Source organism: Grammomys surdaster, unplaced genomic scaffold, assembly GCF_004785775.1.
Source record: "Grammomys surdaster isolate TR1022 unplaced genomic scaffold, NIH_TR_1.0 126248, whole genome shotgun sequence".
NCBI lineage: Eukaryota > Metazoa > Chordata > Mammalia > Rodentia > Muridae > Grammomys > Grammomys surdaster.
Genome location: NW_021621048.1, coordinates 6,674,088 through 6,695,374, shown reverse-complemented (window position 1 = coordinate 6,695,374; position 21,287 = coordinate 6,674,088). Strand labels below are relative to the sequence as shown.

At 41.1% G+C, this 21,287-nt stretch overlaps 1 protein-coding gene across 1 annotated transcript in view; it reads left to right on the top strand.

Annotated features, from left to right (window-relative positions):
- The first annotated feature begins 3,454 nt into the window (after nucleotides 1–3,454).
- Nucleotides 3,455–21,287, top strand: part of Rasa2 (RAS p21 protein activator 2) — a 90,968-nt gene continuing 73,135 nt past the window's right edge. Inside the window, exon 1 of the mRNA XM_028758977.1 lies at nucleotides 3,455–3,621. Coding sequence (XP_028614810.1) covers nucleotides 3,492–3,621 — 130 coding nt within the window. The 5' untranslated portion in view covers nucleotides 3,455–3,491. The remainder of the gene's footprint in view (nucleotides 3,622–21,287) is intronic.

Here is a 21,287-nt window from a genome sequence, read left to right as displayed (position 1 = left end):
TGGTGGTGATGTTGTTATTTAGGTTTGTTTTCCACAAAGCAAACAAGCTTCCTGTTTTTTGTTTGTTTGTTTGTTTGTTTCTTGCTTTAGATTAATACTAATTGGTGCAGAAGGGAAATGAGAGGGGTGGTGGACTTATCACAAGCATTCACGTCAAGGGCATGACTTGACACTTACTGAACTACTAGATACGTCACAGACACATTCTCAACAATTATTTAATACTAATGATATTCCTTCAGAGAAGGAAAAACCAGTGTAACACTTCCATTCTGCATCAGAGAAGCACACGAAGATGTTTAAACACATAGCTTAGTGCTGTTCTTAGACATTAGTCAGAAGCCACCTTTTGCAGTGGCCAGAGGTGGATGCAGAGATTCACACCTAGCCAAAGAGCTGAGAATCTGGGACTGAGAAATGCTCAGCCTGAGATGAGACATCCATACCAACCACCTCTGAGGTCCAGAGAACGTCAGGGAGGGATGGGGCAGGAAGACCGTAAGAGCCTGAGGATGGGGAGGAGAGCTGTGAAATGCTGCCTTCTGGACTTGACCCGGCCTTTGTGCTCATGAACTCCAAGCAGCTGTGCTTACCTACACAAGATTAACCGGGTCAACATTCCAGCACTGGTGGGGGAGGAGCTCATAAGCACCCTCCCCTCTCTGAGGAGCTATATAGGCAGTTAATGAATGACTGCTGGGGCAAGGGGAATCATTTTCTTCAGGGGTGCAGCCACTGTTAAATTGCTCCAATAAATTAGCCTTGATCCACAGCCCTAATTAGACTCTATGGCACACTTGGGCACTTGTGCACGCGCACACGCACACGCACACAGAGTCATAGACAATTCTCGCCCTCTGCATACACACACACAAGGATGAGGACTTTTTGGGGGAAAAGAAGAATCTCAGTAGGAGTGGGAGAAGAATAGGGGAGTAAATAGGATCAAAATATAGCGTGTGTGTGCATGCGTGTGTCTGTGCGTGTGTGTGTGTGTGTGTGTGTGTGTGTGTGTGTGTGTGTGTGTGAAGTTCCCAGAGAATACAATTTAAGAAAACATTTTTTAAAATGTATTTATTTTGTATCTTATTATGTGGTACTGTGTCTGTATATATGTCTGCACATCAGAAGAGGGCATCAGATCCTGTCATAGATGGTTATGAGCAGCCATGTGGGTGCTGGGAATTGAACTTAGGAAGAACAGCCAGTTTAACCACTGAGCCATTTCTCCCACCCCAAGGGCGGCGGGGGGGGGGGGAAGTACTTTTACAAAGCTTGAATATCACTCCCAAACATCACAGCTGTAAAAGGATAGGATCAGGTTCTGTATATGACCTAAAAAGTCATGTCTTTGAAAAAAAATGAAATATGGACACTCTTCAGATGAAGTCTTGTTTTTGGTTTTAAAGAAGTGCCATGACAGAATGGAAGAAAAAAAAAAGAGGTTTCATCTGTCAGAGAGATGTGACAACAGGAGACACTGTGACAAAAAGGTATAGGAAAATTAATCTCTAGATGAGGGATAGTGGAGGAGGGAACTGAAAGTAAGGATTATGAAAAGCCACAAGCAAACCAGATACTTGATTTGATAATTTAAGAACGTTGAATTAAATAAAAGGAGCTTGATGTAGGCATCCTGTGTAAGTAGATAAAACTTGTTCTGAGAAGCCATAGGTCATTAAATCCAAACCCTGTGCTGGGAGTGAGCCATCTCCCTAGGAGCTGCTGTTGGTCAGATTGGCCCATCAGGCTTCCAAACAATATAGGCAAGCACCACTGTGGTCGGTTGCCCACCAGAACTAGACTTGTGAAGCTGAAAAGACCACAGGACATGCAGAAATGAAGGTGAGACAGAGGAAAGCTTCCGCCTATGCTTCTGGAAACAACTCTCATAAACTCATTGAACTAAAAAAAAAAATCTTGCTGGTGTGATGACTCAGTGATTAAAGGTTCTTAATACCAAACCAGATGGCTGAGTTAAGCTCTAGAAAACCCACGATGGAAGGAGAACCATCTCCCAACAGTCGTCCACTGATCTTCCGGTGCACCAGAGTAGAAGAAAGCTAGCTGGGAAGAGAGGACTTGGAAGGTGATGAAGAGGGTATTGACCAAGTGAATCTGATAACTACATGATACACGTGTATGAAACGGTATCACACCATGACTGTGTATAAGTAAGACATACCAATAAAGCATTAAAGGTTTTAAAATAGGAAAAGCCAGTCTCCAGCCTGTGGCATGAGCTCTGAATTGGAAAAAAGGGAAAATAAAATTTGGAATATTGCTTGAAATGACACCAAAATGGCTGGAAGAGGAGGTACGCTCACTTTCTCTAAGCTGCATCATACAGGAAAAGGGGCATCGTGACGAATCACAAGCTGGATGAGAAGTATTGCTCTGTAGCCTAAGACACCTAGAAAGCTTAGGCCACTCGGTCTGCCTGACTGGCCTTCGCACAAGCGGCTTCTGGGCTTGCTTGTCTTCCATTCACTCTTCCCAGGAAGGCTCATTCGCAGGAAGGCTCTCCTTCACTTCCTATTTCCACATTCGAGTCCATCTGTGTGCCTTTCCAGATTGAGGTGCTCAAAGTCTGAGCACCTTTTTGCTCTAAGGCCATCCCTATATGTCTGACCCTTAAAAAACATTCCTTGACTGGCTGACTCCAGTAGATACCTGACAAAGAACAACCCTGCTCTATTAAATCAGTTTCTTCCTTCTTAGGGCAGCGCAGTTAACCTCAGGACCAGGAAATCATCCCTCTCATCACATACCAGGGTATTATTCACACAGTTTACTCACTGTAAATAGTTCCCTTAAGATAGTGGCAACAACTAGTTGAAGATTTACAAACTTCCCAGGGCCAATATACTTTCTAAAAAGCCTGCTTGTGGGAGTGGGAAAGAGGTCACTGTTCTGATTCTGAAATACACAACTGGTGATAAATTCAGAATTCCTGTGGGTCTCGGACAGGATTGGACAGAGTCTGTGGTCCTTTTCTTGACCCAACTTTTTGCAGAGCAACGTTTCCAGAGCAAAGATTGCATGAGTGGTTTGTCCCAACGTGCGGGAGCATCTAGACACTGTTGGAAGAGTCTCTAATACATCTCTTAATGTTTGCCAAAATGCCAAACTTTTTCTTTGAACCTGGAGTCGTTCTGACTGGGGACTCCTGTTTTCCTTGAGCATCAGGGGACCAGGAAGTCGGTTCGGCCAATTCCCGGGATTCTGAGGATCACAGCAGGGCCAGGGTCTTCCTCCTCGTGGGGGTTTCAGAGAGGCTCTCACGACTTGCCCAGGGAGGAGAGCCAGAGCCGGGTCGCAGAGAGGCTGGGCGAGGCGGATGCAGGGCGGGCACGGCGCGAGGGGCGTGGTGAGCCAGCCCGAAGCCGAGGCGGGGCTAGAGAGAGGCTCGATCCGGCCTAGGCCTCGCTCCGGCTCCGCCTTGCCGGGCTACGCAGGCGGTAGGGCTGCGGTAGGGGCCGGGCGGCACCATGGCGGCGGCAGCGCCTGCTGCGGCGGCTTCTCCCGAGGCGCCGGCCGTCACGGGCACCGCAGAACCCGAGACGGGAGACGAGGACAGTCGTGAGGTCCGAGTGCTGCAGAGCCTGCGCGGCAGGATCTGTAAGCGGGGCCGGGGCTGAGGGGACCCCGGGGCGGCGCGGCGGAGGGTGGGCGGCGGGCACGCGCGGGGGCGGCGGCACCGGCGGCCGCCCGGGACTGGTGAGACTGGATGGGGGTGTGTTGGGGGAGGCGCCGCGTCGACCGACTGCCCGGTGCGGGTCGGGGCTCCCTTCGGGGCGAGCGGGGTAGGGACCTGCACGCGCGGACCGGCGTGAGGGGCGCTGCCTGGAGCGCGGCCTGGACGCGGGAGCCCGGGGCGCGGCCGGGGGCGCGCGGAGTTTCCGGCCTCCCTCCGACGCAGGCCTGCGGGCGGCCGCGGACGACGGGAGCGGCCCGAGGTGGGAGCCCCGTGGTAATTACAAGGGAGGCGCGGCTGGAGGAGGGAGGCCGGCTGGGGCGGGGCCGGGCCGGGCCGGGCGGCGGGCTGAGGAGGGGGTGTGAGCTCCCTGGGGTTCTGAAGCCGGTGCGAGGTTGAGGCGAGCTCTGGGGGCTGCGGGAGCCGGCGGGCCGGCAGAACGCGCGGGCGAGCCGGGCGTCCGAGAGGCTTGGGCGGGACACCTGTGCCCGCCCCACCTTGCTGTGGCGGGGACTTGAACCGAGAGACGGCGTGACTGACAGGGACTTCGGGCAGGATGTAGTGGCTTCCTGTGAGCAGGTCTCAAAACACAGTCATCCAGTCCGCACTTAACCCACTTAATTCTTTCCCGTGCATTTGGGGCTCTTGTGAGAGCCCGTACCGATGAGTATAGAATCTTACTCAGAGACAGGCCAGTTTGATTGTCATTGCTATCCGTAGTCTTTAAAACGATCCTTTGATGTTAGATTGACTTCCCCCAACTTATTAAATCAGTAGAGTTTATTGCTATTTTGTTGAAAACTTTTTTTAATTGAGATTATTTTATCCTCAGAATGGAACCAGTCTCCCAAATAATCCCTGGCTGTAAGAGATATTTTATATGTTGAAAATTCAGTTGTGTTAGAATGGCTGATAACTGTTCTTTCTTCAGCAGAATATAAACATTCCTTCTTAAATCTTGATGCTATTTGCTCCTTTTGGATTCTCCCACTTCAGTTTTTGATGTTACTCCCCTTTCAAGGATTTGGAATTTTATTAAAACCCCAGGAGTAAGCATGTTAAATGTTACTTTAAAATTTTCTGATGTCATCCTGGGACTCCTAATTCAGACACTTAAGTATTAAAACTTGGAAAATTATGCCAGAGCAATGAATATTTTGTGAGTCTAAGTTCCCAGTATTTTAAGTTACTTTCTTAGGGTGTAAACTTTTCACAATTTAGCTTTTTTACACTTAACATTTGCATGTATGTAATGTTTGGGAAAAACCAAATGAAGTAGAATTTTCTCCCTCTACTACTAATCTGGTTTTCCAAATTTTTACTACTTTATGTTTTTCTGTGAATTGATGCTAGACACTGTTGAAGCCTTGCTGATCTATAAAAGCAGATGTGTGGTGGGGTGACAACATTCACTGTTGGGGTTGAGACTTAGTGTTGGGCTGTTTCTGCTTTGACCTGATCCATAACAAAAGTTCTGTGAACAGTTGGTAAAAATATCACTCCAAGTGAAATTTAGGTCTGCAGATTAAAAAAACACAACTTGGTTTCTGTGGTTTAGGCAATCCCACTGCCCAGAAATTGACCATTAATTTCCTGGGAATATTTTTAGTTTAACCAGGGCTAAAGTATTACACTTGTTTCCACCCTCAATGGTTCAGTTTTTAGTTGCTCATCTTATAGCTCAGGTCATGTTGCAACTGTTTCACAAGGAAACATATTTAAATCAAGAAGAATACCCCTCTCATTTCTCGGCCCTTCCTTTAGCTGGTATAATCTAGGTGGTTGAGCTTTGGATCCTTGTAAGGAAGTGCTCTTCTCTGTTTCCTGAAACTGACACATGGGCTTTGTAAGGTGAGGGCTGAGAAGCAGCAGAAACGTTAGCAGGTGCTGAAGTCACAGAAATGGGATGGATGATGCCAGTTTGACAATGAAGATGCTAAGCAGTTCGGAGATGCTGAAGTCACCATTCCTTTTTACCACACTGAGACACCGTGGGGAGACACCGTGGGGAGAAACTGGTAGTTGCCTGTTGGTCTGGAGATGTGCTGTCAAATTCAAAACTGCTCTTTGGGGGCCTCTGATCTGATCCACAGACAGCTGAAAAATCCACCTGAGAGGAAGCATTCCTGGGTAGTATAGTCCAGATCATCCCTAAGGAAAGTGAGGATGGATTACTGTATATATTGTTGAAGTTCTAGAGGTAGGTGATGGTCCACACCCTTCTCCAGTGTTTGATTTCTAATTTGTTTGTGTCCTGTAGATTTCACAAGGTATATATCGTATCAAGTTAACAGATCAGAAAACCGGGGGTGGGGAGATGGCTCAGTTGGTAAAGTGTCTGCTAAGCAAGCACGAGGATCTGCTTCAGATCACCAGAACCCATGTAAAAAGGCATGGGTGAGTGAGGAGAGGTCACAGCACAGTCCTTTAACCCCAGCACCAGGGAGTGTGTGGACAGGCAGATCCCTGAAACTCGTTGACTGGGCCACCCTGGTTGAGAAGAGTTTCTGGTTCATAGAGAAACCTTGTCTCAATAAAGGTGAAGAGAGAGAGTGATCAAAACACCAGATGTTGGTCTCAGGCACCCACACCCATGGGCATGCACATGTGCACACAGTACACTAACAAGTACATACACACAAACACACACACAGAAGCCATCTTATAGTTGCTTTCATACAACCAGTTTAAGGAAATCTGTTATTGCAAACAGTATTTTGGGTTATAGACTGATTAATGCCCAGTTTCTTGGGACATTTTAGTGTCCTAAAATTCCTGAATGTTTTGAATGGCTAGCCTCCTTAACTGTATTCAAGAGGCAAAGTTGTTAGATACCTTAGAACTGTCATCTGAGCCTTTAGTAAACAAAATTAGGAGGTTTTTTTTGGTCTGAACTACTTTGATATAAGTAGCATACCTAAAGGTAGTTTGTATGCACTCCCCAGTTACACCCTATATCCTGGTGACCGAAAAGTTTTAGATTTTCTTCTTTGTATGTATTTTCAGGCTTGATGTGTCCCCCTTTTTGATTACCCCCATATCTAATTAAGTCAATTTTGAACATTTTAAAAGGCTCTATACTACCTTACAGGGCTTTTCTCAGGGATACCAGGCTGTAAAGGCACTAGCTTTCGGAGACTTGTGGGAAGTGTTTGATACATTGTACAGTGAGATCTGTGAGACAATGATGTCACCCAAGAACTCACTCAGGGTTTTGATATTCTCAGACCAAGGATGACTTCCGGCTGTTTGACAAAGGAGATAGGTTAAGTACTTAAGCTTAGGGGGCCTGGTGTAGTCAGTACCTTCACACACACCCCAAGTCCCCTAAAAAAAATCTGGGTCAGCCATAGGCCATCTCTTAGGAAGGAGTAAAGTAGGAGATAAGCCTTATCTGATGCTCTTGTCCAACATGCACTAGCATTTCCTGGCGTACAAAGCCGATTGAAGGCAGAAAGCCCGTGCTCTGCTTTACACTTGGTTAGGTAATGTTCCTGTGACTTTAGGCAGCTCGCTTACCCTTGAGCTTGGTGTTGCTTTTATCTTTTCTCATCTTTAGAGTGGACTAATGCTTCATCACCAGATGTTTTGTCGTGTTGTTTCCTCTGCCTGAGATTGTGTCCCCCTCCCCTTATTTCTATCAGAGAGCCACATATCCTTCCAAAGCTTGCTCCATGTGATTCAAGTCTTCTTCAAGCCAAATTTACCCTCATTTCTAGCCATTCAGATTTGATGCTTAAAAAAAAAAATAATGGCCATTTTCTAATTATAAAAATCATTTTTATATGTCCCCTGTTGTATTAATTTTAGAATTCATTCTTGTTTTTAATATTTGTTGTTGTTGGTGGTGGTGTTTGTTTGTTTATTTTTAACAGTCTTGATAGATCACAGCAGGCCTTTAGAAAATACCCTGTCTCTCATTGTTATACTGAGGATACTTTCAGAGTACTGGGTATCTGGATAAGAAAGGATTTCCATATTGCTGAACAGATTAGCAGTGTTAGCTTTATTAAAGGAAGACTTATGGATCTCTTAGGAAGTTCTTTATTCTTTTTCTTGGAAAATTGTAATGTCCACTAATCTTAGGCTTGAACTGAGGCCAAAGTTGCCTCCTTAGGAAAAGGATTATATTTTTCTAAATGCTGGCTTATTAATTAGAATATTAATTATTGCCTGACTTTGTTCATGAGTTTTGTTACTAATTGGTCCTGGAGCTTGGAAAAGAAAATACTAAACTCAGACTTTACCCAGAAGTGTTTTTATTTGAGAGGGCAGGTTTAAATGCTTTGGTCATAAGATGTAAATCAAGACATTTTATTGACTACCGAATTGTTGAGAGGAAGAGATTTAAAAGGGATTATTCATGCTAATAATTCATTATTGTCAGATTTTTGAAATGAGATGATGAATACTTAGTAGAGGGATTTAAAAGGGTTTACTCATGCTAATAATTCATTATTGTCAGATTTTTGAAATGAGATGATGAGTTATTTAGGACGGAAGAAGAATCCATCTTTGAGATGGATAGAAATTGAGGAAAAAGGGATCTTTGTAAAAGTTCACAGAGCATTCAGCTAATCATTTGCTCTGTGGAGGACAGGAATAAACCTCAGGGAGTTCATAGAGTCTTTGTAACTGAGAACTCTTTGAATAATCCTGAAGTGACTGTGGAAGTAATGTAGATAGAATAAAACCATCACTTTTATCCTTTAATTATAAATCCTAATCTTATTTCCTTGTTAATGTGCTTTAGGAAATTATTTTATTTTATTTTGTTTTATTTTATTTTATTTTATTGTGGTTTTTTGAGACAGGGTTTCTCTGTGTAGCCCTGGCTGTCCTGGAACTCACTCTGTAGACCAGGCTGGCCTCGAACTCAGAAATCCACCTGCCTCTGCCTCCCAAGTGCTGGGATTAAAGGTGTGTGCCACCACCGCCCGGCTAGGAAATTATTTAATAATATCAGATAATGTGTTTTGCCTACTGATATATTTTATACCCTTTTAAGAACTGGTAAGAAAGTTTTGTTGTATAGTCATGTATTATTAAATTAGGGAACATTTTCTGTGTGTTAAATTTTTATGACATCTAGTTTTGTGTAATGTTTTAATCACCAGAAGTCAGCTTCATTCTGTGTGTGTGTCCGTGTGTGTGTGTGTGTAGTGTGTGTAGGTACACGTGCACTTGTGTATATGTGCATGTAGATACCAGAGGATAATCTTGGACATTGTCCTCAGGAACACTGTCTACCTCTCTTATGGCTTGGAGCCAGTTTAGACTGGCTGGCCAACAAACTCCACAGATTGCTGCCTCTCATCTCTGTGCTGGGTTACATGCAGGACCCCTCACACCCAACATTTTTGCTTGGGTTCCAGGGATTAAACTCAGGTCCTCATGGTTGAGACAACCACCTTACTGACTGATCTCTCCCCCTAGCCCCAAAACTGACCCCATTATAAGGTTATATCAAATATGAGCCAGGTGGTGCTGACATAGGCCTTTAATCCCAGCACTTGGGAGGCAGAGGCAGGCAGATCTCTTGAGTTCATGGCCAGCCTGGTCTATAAATCAAGTTCTAGTACAGCTGGGGTTACACAGAGAAACAGAGTCTTGATTGCCACCCCTAACAAAAGGAAAAGGAAAAGGAAAAGGAAAAGGAAAAGGAAAAGGAAAAGGAAAGAAAGAAAGATAGATGTTACTATTGAGTGTGATTTCTATTTTTTTTTTAAGATTTATTTATTTTATTTATGAGTACACTGTAGCTATCTTCAGACACACCAGAAGAGGGCATTGAATCTCATTATGGAAGGTTGTGAGCCATCATGTGGTTGCTGGGATTTGAACTCAGGACCTCAAGAAGAGCAGTCAGTGCTCTTAACCACTGAGCCATCTCTCCAGCCCCCGAGTGTGGTTTCTAATAGTACTGTTAATGATAGACTGACTATTGCAGATTGAGGAGCCCCTACTTCTTTACCTAAAAAAATGAGGATTTGGATCTGTCTTTCAACAAACACCCCTCTAGTTATTTCATAGTTGCTTTATGAAGTGTACAGTTTGCTTTAAGATAATACATCAGAGACCTTTGGTTTAACACTTGAATTTGTTTAATATACTTGTTTTGTATTTAATGCAGTACTTTTAAGAAATTTGCCTAAGATTTATTAAGGTTGTTTGAATCCTAAACATTTTCCGTGGCCAGTAGTTAATTCAGTAGTAGTATGTAATACATATTTGAGTCTCTGTTAGGGCTTACCAATCCCCGGCACTGTAAAGTAGGTCTAAGCTATGAGTGGGATGAGAAAGTCTTTACTCAATGTTTTATTCTAAAATGTATACTAAGCAGTAGCTTTCATTTATTCTCTGCATAGAGAGTAATAAAGCTTTAGAACTGAAGGAAAAGAACACTCTTGTCCTGTTCATGTGTACGTGAAGACTAAGGGACCTAAGTGTCACATGTTAATGACTTGTAGGACACTAGTGCACTGTTTTTTCTAGAGTGCTATTGATTTAATGTTGAAAATACACGACATTTAAGATATGAAGACTGCTTTACATCCCCGATGGGTTTTAAAGTGGTGGAATTTCATTGAGTTTTGTACACAGGCTCATCTGCTCCTGCTAAGACCTTAGTGAGGTGATTAGGACTAGTGACTAGCAGTGCTAGGAGCTCTGTGGAAACTAGTCTGGATCTTTACTCATTTGTGTCAGACTCCACCTTAACTCTTTGCAGTCCTCAGTGACTCTTGTGTTCTAAAAAAGTTCTGATACCCAGACTCTAGAATCATCATTTTGAGGTCTACCAGCTTGGTCTATTTCTTTTTAGAGGTAGTTTAAGCATTTACAGACAATTGCTTGTGTATTGTAGCTTTTCCACTTCAGAGAAATAGAAGCAAAAGATGCAGTGTTCTGCATCTTTTTAAGTATAACTTAAAGACTTTTCATATCCTCACTTAAAAATAATATATTCATAATATGTATAATATCTCATCTAGATGTATTACATTTTAGGATAACTAGTCACCTATTGATTGCAATTTAAGTTGTCTCTTGTCTTTGCAATAACAAACACTGCCAGAGTAAATAGCCCTGTTTATCACGTATATGTGTAGGGTGTGGGTGTGAGTGTGGATGTGTGGTGCTGGGGAGAAAATTCAGGGTCTTATCTGCACTCTACTGTCAAATTGTATCTGCAGCCAAGCTGTAGGCCATGTGTATGTCTGTGTGTGTGTGTGTGTGTGTGTGTGTGTGTGTGTGTGTGTGTGTTTGTGTTAGGAGGCAGGGTTTCTCTGTGTAGCTCTGAATGCCCTGGAACTCACTCTGTAGACCAGGCTGACCTCAAACTCAGAGATCCACCTATCTCTGCCTCCCAAGTGCTGAGATTAAAGGTATGGCCACCACCACTGCTGCCTGACTGCTGTATATTATTTTAAATGTGAGCTCTTTCTATGTAGCCCAGGCTGACCTTGAATTTGTGATGATACTCTTGACTCTTGCAGTCGCTGAGTATGCTGGGATTACAGGTGTGCACCACCATGTCTGGGCTTCATACAGATGTTTAAAGATGCCAATAGAAAAATATATGCAAAGACACTCCAGAGAAGAAAATAAATTATCTAGTAAATATATGAAAATGCTGGTGAAGTTGAACAGAAATGAATCAGAGAAATAAAAGTATAAATACCTCAACATTTAAAAATTGGAAACCTGCCATATTTCAGTATTTAATGAGAGCTTAAGGAAACAGATACTGTTTGACCTTTCATTGTGATTTTACATTTATAAAACCATGTTAGAGCATTTTGGTAGTAGCTATTAAAATTTAGATGTACTTTTCTTACGTTTTTACTTCTGTTATATCATTCTACAGGCACAAAGATACTTTGTGTTGACCTTGTTTGTTTTTTAAAAAGGAATAACTGAAGTTCTATTAACAGGGAAGTGGTTAAAGTAGTTTGTTCAAAAATATATTCTATAGCAGTGAAACAGAATAAATATGTCTATATTAGAATGACCCCTGATAAGCATGGGTGAAAAAAAGCAAATTGTTAGAGTAATGTGTATATTTATTATCTGTCATCCATCTATCTGTCCATCCACCTATCCATGCTATAATCTGTTGTTAGGATGCCAGAGGATCAAGCCTGGGACATCACAAATACTGATTATGTTTCCTATCACTGAACTACAATCCAGCCCCTTAATATATGCTTTAAACTCTTGGAACAGAGGGTTTTTCCCCTATAAATTAATAGACAAATTTCATTAAAAATGTCTAGAAAGATGTATGTTGATTTTTTTTCAATAATAGCAACAGGAATTTGTCTTCTGTAATGACTTGATTTTCAATAGGGAGTATAGTATGAAGTCAAGATATTATCAAAATTTTCTATTTGTATAAATGAATTTGATAGTGTCAGACATTGTGAGACTCAGTTTAACTTTTGAATACTATATTTAAAATCTGATTTAGCAGCATTTTAAGTATATATTGAAATGAATAATATCAAATTTTCTGTTTTCAGTTTATACTTAATAGTTTGTGTATAAATGTATGTAATTGTGTGGGGAGGTGTATGGGTAGAGAACAGCTTGTAGGAGTTGATTCTCTTCTTCTAGTTCCGCTGTGTGGGTCTACAGGTTGAACTCAGGTCAGCATGAGGAGCAAGTGCCTGTTCCTGCTGAGTTATCGTACCAGCCCTCCTTTTATGTCTTCTGGGAAATATCAACGATTTCTATTTAATCACGTATATGTGAGTGCGGGGGCCTATAGGAGCTAGGGGAGTTAGAGGTGGTTGGGAGCCACCCTGTGTGGATGCTGGGAACTGAGTTTGGCTCTTCTTCAAGAGAAACATGTGTTAGCCTCATAATTTTATTTTGAGGTTAAAGAAAATGAAACTCAGAAGAATTCAACAGATTCTTATATACTTTACTTGTTTGATCAGTTGTTTATGCTAAGAATGTTGACTTTTCAAAAAGTTAATACTTTTCAGAGGAATGTTATATAAAGGTCCTAAATAGTTGTGAACCCGTGTATTTGGACAGTCTTATTTATATAAAATTTGCTCAGTACATATGGGAAGTGAAGCAGTGTTTATTGAATATTTGCTGCTTTCTGGGTATTGGGCTAGGATACTTTGCTTAGTGTTTCATTTGCTTCGTTTCATTAGAGGATTGCTGTTCTTTACGAAGCAGCAGCAGAGAGGCTCTTGAGCAACACCAGATTTCAGCAGGCTTGTTGACAAGATTCAAGTCCGTTCCCTACACCAGGTTGCCTGTCTAGTAGTGTATTGGCGTGAGTTAATCTCTGTTGTCAGGACGTGGTGATTCCTCTAAATTAACAGTGGCCTAAAGAATAGTGAGTAAAGTTAGGTTGGTGTCAAACTTAGTAAAAATGAGCCTAGGGATTTGTAAAAATATTCCTTTGTTTTCCTGCTTTTGTTGGTTTTTCTGTTCTACCTCCTCCCTCCCTCCATCCCTCACTTCCCCCCTTCCTTTCTTCCTTTCTTTCTCTACTTCCTTGTTTTTTTGACATGAAATGTCACTATGTAGTTCTGGCTGGCCTCAAACTCTCAGCCTAGTTAGAGAGTGCTAGAACTGCAGGTGCGTGCCACCACACCCACTGATCTCTCTACTATTTAATGCACTTTCTTGTTTTGAGTGGTTCCCCTAATATGTACACACCTTTTATAAACATGCGAAGTATTTGTATCCTCTTTGTCATTAGACGCTGCTTTGAAAAGTAGCTGATAAGAGTTCCATTACCAAAGATACAGTCACATCCCATGTAAGGCTTGTTCACGTGGCTCCAGGCTCCACTAGCATCTGTCTTTTAGCTGTTTGCTTGCCATTCCAGGCTCTTTAGGTTGCCTTATGAGCCTTGCTGTAGGGACCAATGGCCTAGCTCAGCAGAGATTACACCATAATCTCTGATTGCTTTCTCACTGTGCACAGGGGCCTGTAGGGACCTTAGAAACCAGCACACATTCAAAACTGACACCAGAAGTGAGCAAGGCAAACCACAGGAAGATCCTTCATGCTCTTAGTAACATACTTCTATAACCTATGGACACTTCCTGGCAATACCTTGTGAAACCAGCTTTTTCATGTACAGGAATTTCCTAACTTCTTGTTCTAGACTAAGCTTCAGTCCGAGGTGATTAGTATGATCAGACTATAGATAACTGGAACAGTTATTATGCATTCTCTCTGATCAGGACATAGTGACTTGGATAAGGGAATTTTATGTAGATGTTAATTTTTAAGAACCTCTAACCCAACAAGAATACTAATTCTTGTTTTGATTTACTAAGTACTTACTTGGGTTTATATATTGTAAGCCAAGTGCTTTACCACAGTTGATGTTCATAGCAGTCCTAAGTATTACCTCTTTTACACAGGAAGTTGAAACTAAGGACATAACAGATTCTAAAGTACAAAGCTTATTTTGAAACTCAGATGTTCGTCTTAAAATGCGCTCACTTAACTTGCTGTATTGTCAATACCACTTGTGGTTTTAGAATTGCCCTGTTGCAGAAGTTGAAATTAAAATTAGAAGAAAAATTTGAAGACTTTATATTGTATATTATCATATCTTAGCTAGGATTGTCTGATGTATAATTAGGTGGCATTTTAATTTTATCTAAGCTTATCAACCTGAGTCCATATTTTCAAAAATTTTAAATTTTTTTAAAGATTTTTTTTATCTTAAGTGTATGAGAGCTTTGTCTGTATGTACGTTTATGCACTGTGTGTGCCTCATACCCTCAGAGAGCACCAGATCCCCTAGACTTGGAGTTAGGATGAGTTTGAGCTATCATCGGCTGTTAGAAACCACACTTAGTTGTCTGCAGTAGCAGCAAGTACTTTTAACTGCTGAGCCATCTCTCTGGCTCCCACAGTATATTTTTAAGTATATTTGAGCCTTCTTTGGTTTTTGTTGTTAATGTGAATATATGGTGAAGTTTACGTACTGTCATATCTTCTATGTAAAAGCTAAAAGCTTTTGTTTAGATTGACATTTCTGAGGACATCATATTTTGTGTCACTTAGGCCAGTTTATGCCAGATTCTATGAATTCTCTCTCTGTAGTTTCTCTTCAGCTTTTCCTTTCATCTCCTTCCTTTTCATTACCCCAGTTAAGACCCTTGTCAGAGTAATTGTCTTGAAGTAGGCCACATAACAACTTTTAGTAACCCTCGCTGTCTGAGTTAGAACTCTGTAGCCTTCCATTTAAGGTTCTCTGTTGGTCTCCATCCTGTATCCTGCAGTTCTCCTTTCATCCACCTGCCTTAGCTTGTATTATTCACTGCTGCGTTGAAGATGCTCCTCTTGTTCTACCTCCATCATCAAAGACAACAGTAACAGCCCATGTAAGGCCTGTCCATGTGACAGGCCTTCTGTTGGAACATTGTTCTTCTGGTATTAATTTCTGTATTTTGAAAAAATATGTATCACTTGGAAATTTTATTGTGAAATTTAAGTAAAATAACATGACATTCTCTAAAAATCTGCTGTGTGTAGCCTGTTAATATATTAAGTGGGAAGCTTTTTATTATGGCTTGGCTTGGCCTTTTCCTGTTCCATATAGTCTTTTTTTTTTTTAAGTATTATTTTGTCCAGGACCCTGACTTATTATGATTTCCTCTGAGGCTTAATCCCTTTAGGGTCTGTGTTGGATCCTTTTCTTCTTTGTTTTAAAGGTATGCTTTGAAGTAGGGCTGGGTTTACCAAGTCTCTTTCAGACAAGGATAGAGTCTCAGAACTACTATTTTAGAAAATCCTTAAGAATAGAGTGGAAAGATAATCATGCTGTTGGCTTTTGACTGGGATTTATTCACTGATGCTCTTGCTGCTGCTGATTTACTTTATAAAAAGGAGCAGTATTGCTTACCGAATAGGATTGTTGTACAAATCAAACGAGACATTTGAAAAACTCCTTAGTTGTGGGGCATCCAGATATTTAATAAGAGATAGCTTATCCAGTACTGTGTTCACCTAGAACATTGTTAAATAACAACAAAACCTACTGATAGGAATGCATAGATAGAATCTTCCCTAAAACATGTCCACACATACCAAAGTCCACTGAGCAGCTTGATGTTGTATTCTAGTGCCAGATACAGATTATATGGTAGACTAGGAAGATGGCTCAGTTGGTAAAATGCTTGCTGCAAAATCATGAGAATCTTAGTTTGATTCCCACAACTCACATAAAAAAAGCCAAATATGGTGATACACACTTGTAATTCTATCTTTGGGGAGATGAACTGGAGGATTCCCTGGGACTCATGGGCTTGCTAGGTCTAAGCAAGCTTGTTAGTTCCAGGTTCAGTGGGAAGCTCTGTTCCCTAAAAAATTACATGATAGGATCTAAATACAGACATGCCTGCCTGCCTGCTTGAAGTTACTGTACAGTCTACATAGAGAGGACAGTCATCAAAATATATAACATTGGGGCTGGAGTAGAGGCTAAGCAGTTATGAGCATATAGTCTTAGAGAAGACCGGAGTTTGATTCCCAGCATCCATAGTGGGTGGCGTGCAATAACCTATAACTCCAGCTCCGGGGAGATCTGTTGCTCTTGATGGCTTCTATAGGTGTGTGTGCACGCGCTCACGCACACGCACACACACAAACACACAGTATTTAAAAATTAAGATTACTAAAGTTTAAGGCCACCAGGGCCACTTAATGAGACTCTGTCTCAAAAATAAAGTTACATGTAAATTTTTTCTTTGATATAAGTTGATCTGTGTCAGCACTCTAAAGGCTAACAGTAAGTTTCCTGTATACAGTCATTATCTGGCATATTAGTAAGTGGAAATAGGAGTGAATACTATGTAAAATGACAGAGGATGAGAATAGTCAGGGAGACTGTTCTCTTCAGTGAGAAGGTAGCTTCTGCATAAATACCTAAGGAAATGGGAGAAACCAGGAGACAATCACTTTTGCCATTGTCAAAAAGTAAACAGTTAAAAGCAAGATAATAAATACCAATGGAAATAGTAGCTGACAACAGGAATGGAAAACTAGTGCTTCTCTGTAAAGATCATCAGAATTGTAAATTAATTTAAGATAAAAACTGATAATAACTAAGAATGGTGGCAAAGGCCTATAATCCAGCACCTGGGAAGTAGAGGTAGGAGGGCAAAAAGTGCAAGGTTATCTATCTATCCGTTCTTCACAACATAGCAAGCCCAAGGTCAACGTGAAAGCCCTGTCTCAAAAATCTTCCCTGCTCTCCACACACGGATGATGAAGAGTTACATGTTATTGGTCAGGTAAAACTACTGTCATATAACGTGAAGGTTATTTTGGCCAACTTACAATATGTCTATGAAAGAGGAAATGTCTAATGAAGGATTTATTTTGCTCATTTCTGAAAATTTGCAGTTTTATAAAAGGGACATTTCAAAAGAAATTTAAGAGGCTATTAAAAGTTTAGCTAGCAGTTAGACAAGAAGCCATAATGTAAGCCAACATGCTTAAGGAGTCTTGGTTGAGAACTAAATAAGATGGTGCACGCCTTTGATCCCAGCTCTTGGAAGGCAGGAGCAGGCAGATTTCTGAGTTCGAGGCCAGCCTGGTCTACAGAGTGAGTTCCAGGACAGCCAGGGCTACACAGAGAAACCCTATCTCAACAAAGCAAAACAAAACAAAACAAAAAAAGAAAGAATTAAATAAGACCAGATATTACAGAGTAAAAGAAGTTAGGCTGGAGAGCTGTCCTTTTTCCAGTGAGGAACGATTATTGTGAATGATATGCCTCCTGAGCTTGTTTTATTGTTGATGGAAGTAGTGATAGTCATAAATACAATCAAATATATATTTTTTGTTATAGGGCCTTTGTATATTACAGTACCTTGGCATGTTTTGTTAAAAAGAGGACCTGAGTTTGATTGCTAGCTCCCAAGGAAAAAAATGCCAGGTGTGGAGTGCATAGCTGTAATCTCAGCCCTAGGAGGCAGGTCCCTGGGACTAGCTGCAGGTTAGTCTAGCTGAATCAGGGAGCTCCAATGTCAGTGAGAGACCTTGTGTAAAACAGTTAGTGAGGAGTGCACCCAGTATTGAATTCTGGCCTCAATGAGCACACATGGATGTATACTGAATCTATATATATAAACATGTGCACACACAGATTTCCTTTTATTAATACTAAAATTGAAGTGAAAATTGTATTTTTTTTGACTGACTTACTCAAGTATCATATAAACTATAGTAAACTGCTATAAGAAATATTTTCCAGAGACAGTACACTAATGCATTGAGTTAAAATATATATTACTATAAAGGTTTGTTGTTTTCATTTATGTGTATGTCCATGTGGGTGTATATCATATGTATGCCAGTGCCCTTGGAGGCCAGAAGAGGGCGTCAGATCTATTGAGCTGGAGTTAGAAGCAATTGTGAGCCCCTTGGGAACTTAACTCCAATCCTCTGGAAGAGGAAGGAGCAATGATCTCAACTACTGTGCCCATCTCCCCCCTTCTCTCTCCCTCCCTCTCCCCTTGTTGTCCTCCTCCTTCCCTCCCCCTTCTGTGATAGTGGCAGAGGATAGTTCGGTGCCGTCAGTTCTCTCCTACCATCTTTACGTGGGTTCTGAGGATCTAATTCAGGTCATCAAGCTTGCATGGCAAGTGCCTTTACCCGCTGAGCCATATTGTCAGACCCAATCTCTTTTAAGTGAGTTCCAAACCAGTGAGACACCCTGTATCAAAAAACAAAAGTGGATAGCCTAAGGAATGGCACCCGAGATTGTCCCCTGGATTCCATGTTCACTACACACTTATGTACATGCGCCTTTTCCTCCCTCAGGCTCACAGAAAAGACTTAATGGAGTTCTCAGGAATAACTTCAGAAGTCACATTTCAAGGGCTATGGTATTACTCAGTAGTGAAACGCCTGCACATGGCTGTGAGGCTGAGTTCCACAGTGTCACAAAACAAACAGAATCACATCTCAGATAGGCTACCAAAGACTTACTGCCCCTTTTAAAATCCAAAGAGCCCTGCAGAATTGGTTTAAAAACACACACACACACACACACACACACACACACACACCCTCACCCTCTAATTTGTAACTATTTTTTACTTATTACCTTCCTACCTCTGCCACGGTTAATTAAAAATGTGCTAGTATTAAGAAATAGCCATTAGCAGGTAGCCACCTTCATCATCACTGTTGATGACTCAAGATCCAGCCCAGACTCCCATAGCCTTTACTGTAGAGTGGGGCTCTGTGAATTCCTTCTAAATACACATGAAACCTAAGTGGTACTGCTTGCTACTAGAAACTACTAAAACTCAATGTCCTTCTGTCTTCCAGTTTTCTAATGAATGAATCTGATTAGTGGAACTTAAAATTAGTGGAACTTAGGAACATAAACATAGCTGAAAGAGAGGAGAATTAGTTTTTAGCTTTAGAGTCTCCATAATACCAAAAGGCATACAAGTAATGTTGTACCACTAAGCCACCATATCTTGTACAAGATTAAACTTGATTCTTCTTAAGAATAGAACTCAATATGTAGACTAGAGTAGCCTTGAACTCAGAGATCCATTTACAAACCTCTGCCTCCTAAGTGCTAGGATTAAAGGTGTGTGGCACCATGCCTGGAGAGTCTTTTATTTTATAATGGCATATAACACCATAAAAATACCTAAAAGTGGTCCTTCACGTCTGATGAATTAAATACTGTATTCCAAGTTTCCTGTCATTTAAATGTGCTCTGTAGATAAAAATCCTGAATGAGGGGGTGAAACAAAGACCACTTAGCATGAACTCCCCAGACTGAGGTAGGTTAGTGCTACCAGGTACTAAAAAGTGGCCTTGTAAAGTGGGCATTGACAGGCAATCGTTTGATTGGTAGTGCTCAGTATTATTAGTGTCTGTAAAGGTTCTAGACAAAGGAAGGTCTGAAGCTAACTATAGGTGGTTAGGGTGCGAGTGAAAGAGGAGGACTAGAGGGTGGGTCATTGACTCAGTCATGCGATTTATACCCTAAAGTTACCTAGAAATAGTAGGACCATCTGGTGAAATACAGGCTTCCAAAGTATGTACTTTATGTACTTTATGCAGCTTAACGGTGGAGTGTGTGCTGTTAACACCTTCTCCTGCTTTGAGATGCAGAGATGCAGCAGTGCTTCCGTGGTCTAACCATTGCCTAGTGTGCTTTATAAATGAGCAGAAATCACCACGGTAGTTTGGAATTACAGTTAAAAATTCCTCATAATTGATAAGCAGTAGTCTGATTATTTTGGAGAACTGGGCATTGATGGGATGAATTTTCAAAACAGCTTATTTGAATGTCAACCAGTGATAAATAGTGAGAAAAATATGTTAGGAAAACTGCCTTTATAAAAAGTGATGCTGGGTGCATTTCTTTATACCATATGAGACTTTGCCTTTAATTATTTTAAGCAAATATCTGGCAATGTCAATTTCATTAAATTCTACAGACAAAATAACCCTTGTTTTTTCTGGGGGTGGGGGGTGGGATTGGTAGATTATATACACATTATGTACCATTATTTTCTAAACAGAACTTAACATGAATAAAACAGGTACACATCCTAGGGTAATGATTGAATGCTCTAAACTTTCAGTATGGAGCATATTTATTGTAGTCATATATATACATATATGCATATATATATGTTCATATAAAATTAGCTGTTGTATTATGGTCTGTGTACAAAACTTTGGTTTTAAAATAAATCCATTGTGTTATGCAGAGGCAAAGGAGATTCTGAAGAAATTTGACAACAGTGAAAATAGAATTGCTAAACAAGGGCCTGTTGGGAGAGAGGAGGGACAAGGGAGAGAACACGAGTAGGAAGGGTGAGCTTCAGATGAAGATAGGGAGGCTTCTGATAACACTTTTTCCTGTAGGGAACTGCTTCACTTGTAAATACTATCCCATTTTAGTTAGTTTTGGAATCACTTACAAGGTGAGGTTTTCTGATCCTGCTTTACTTGAGATAAGCATTAACTTTGTTTATAATGGTTAAACAGTATAATCTCATTTTTTTTTCTGGTCTCCAATGATAAATTTAACAGTAATAAATATGTTATTGGTGCCTTTCTATTGACTCTTTTTTTTTTCTTTTCTTTTTTAGGCAAGGTCTCACTATGCTCTTGTTGGCATGGAACTTGCTATGTAGACTGGTCTCACACTCAGATTCTCTTGCCTCTGCTTCCTAAGAGCTGGGATTAATGACCTACACCACACACCTGGCTCTTTGCTTTTCTTATTTTAAGTTAAAAAATTGTTTACTTAAATTTCTTGTAGACTTTACCACATATTGGCATTTACAGTTGTTAGTTTTAAACTTTTTTTTTTTTTTTTTTTTGGTTTTTCGAGACAGGGTTTCTCTGTATAGCCCTGGCTGTCCTGGAACTCACTCTGTAGACCAGGCTGGCCTCGAACTCAGAAATCCGCCTGCCTCTGCCTCCCAAGTGCTGGGATTAAAGGCGTGCGCCACCAACGCCCGGCGTTAGTTTTAAACTTAAGCAGGAAGAACACAAACCTTCATTAGAAGAGCTATCCTTGAGTGTTTTTTCTGAATGCTTAGTAAGAGAGATAAGA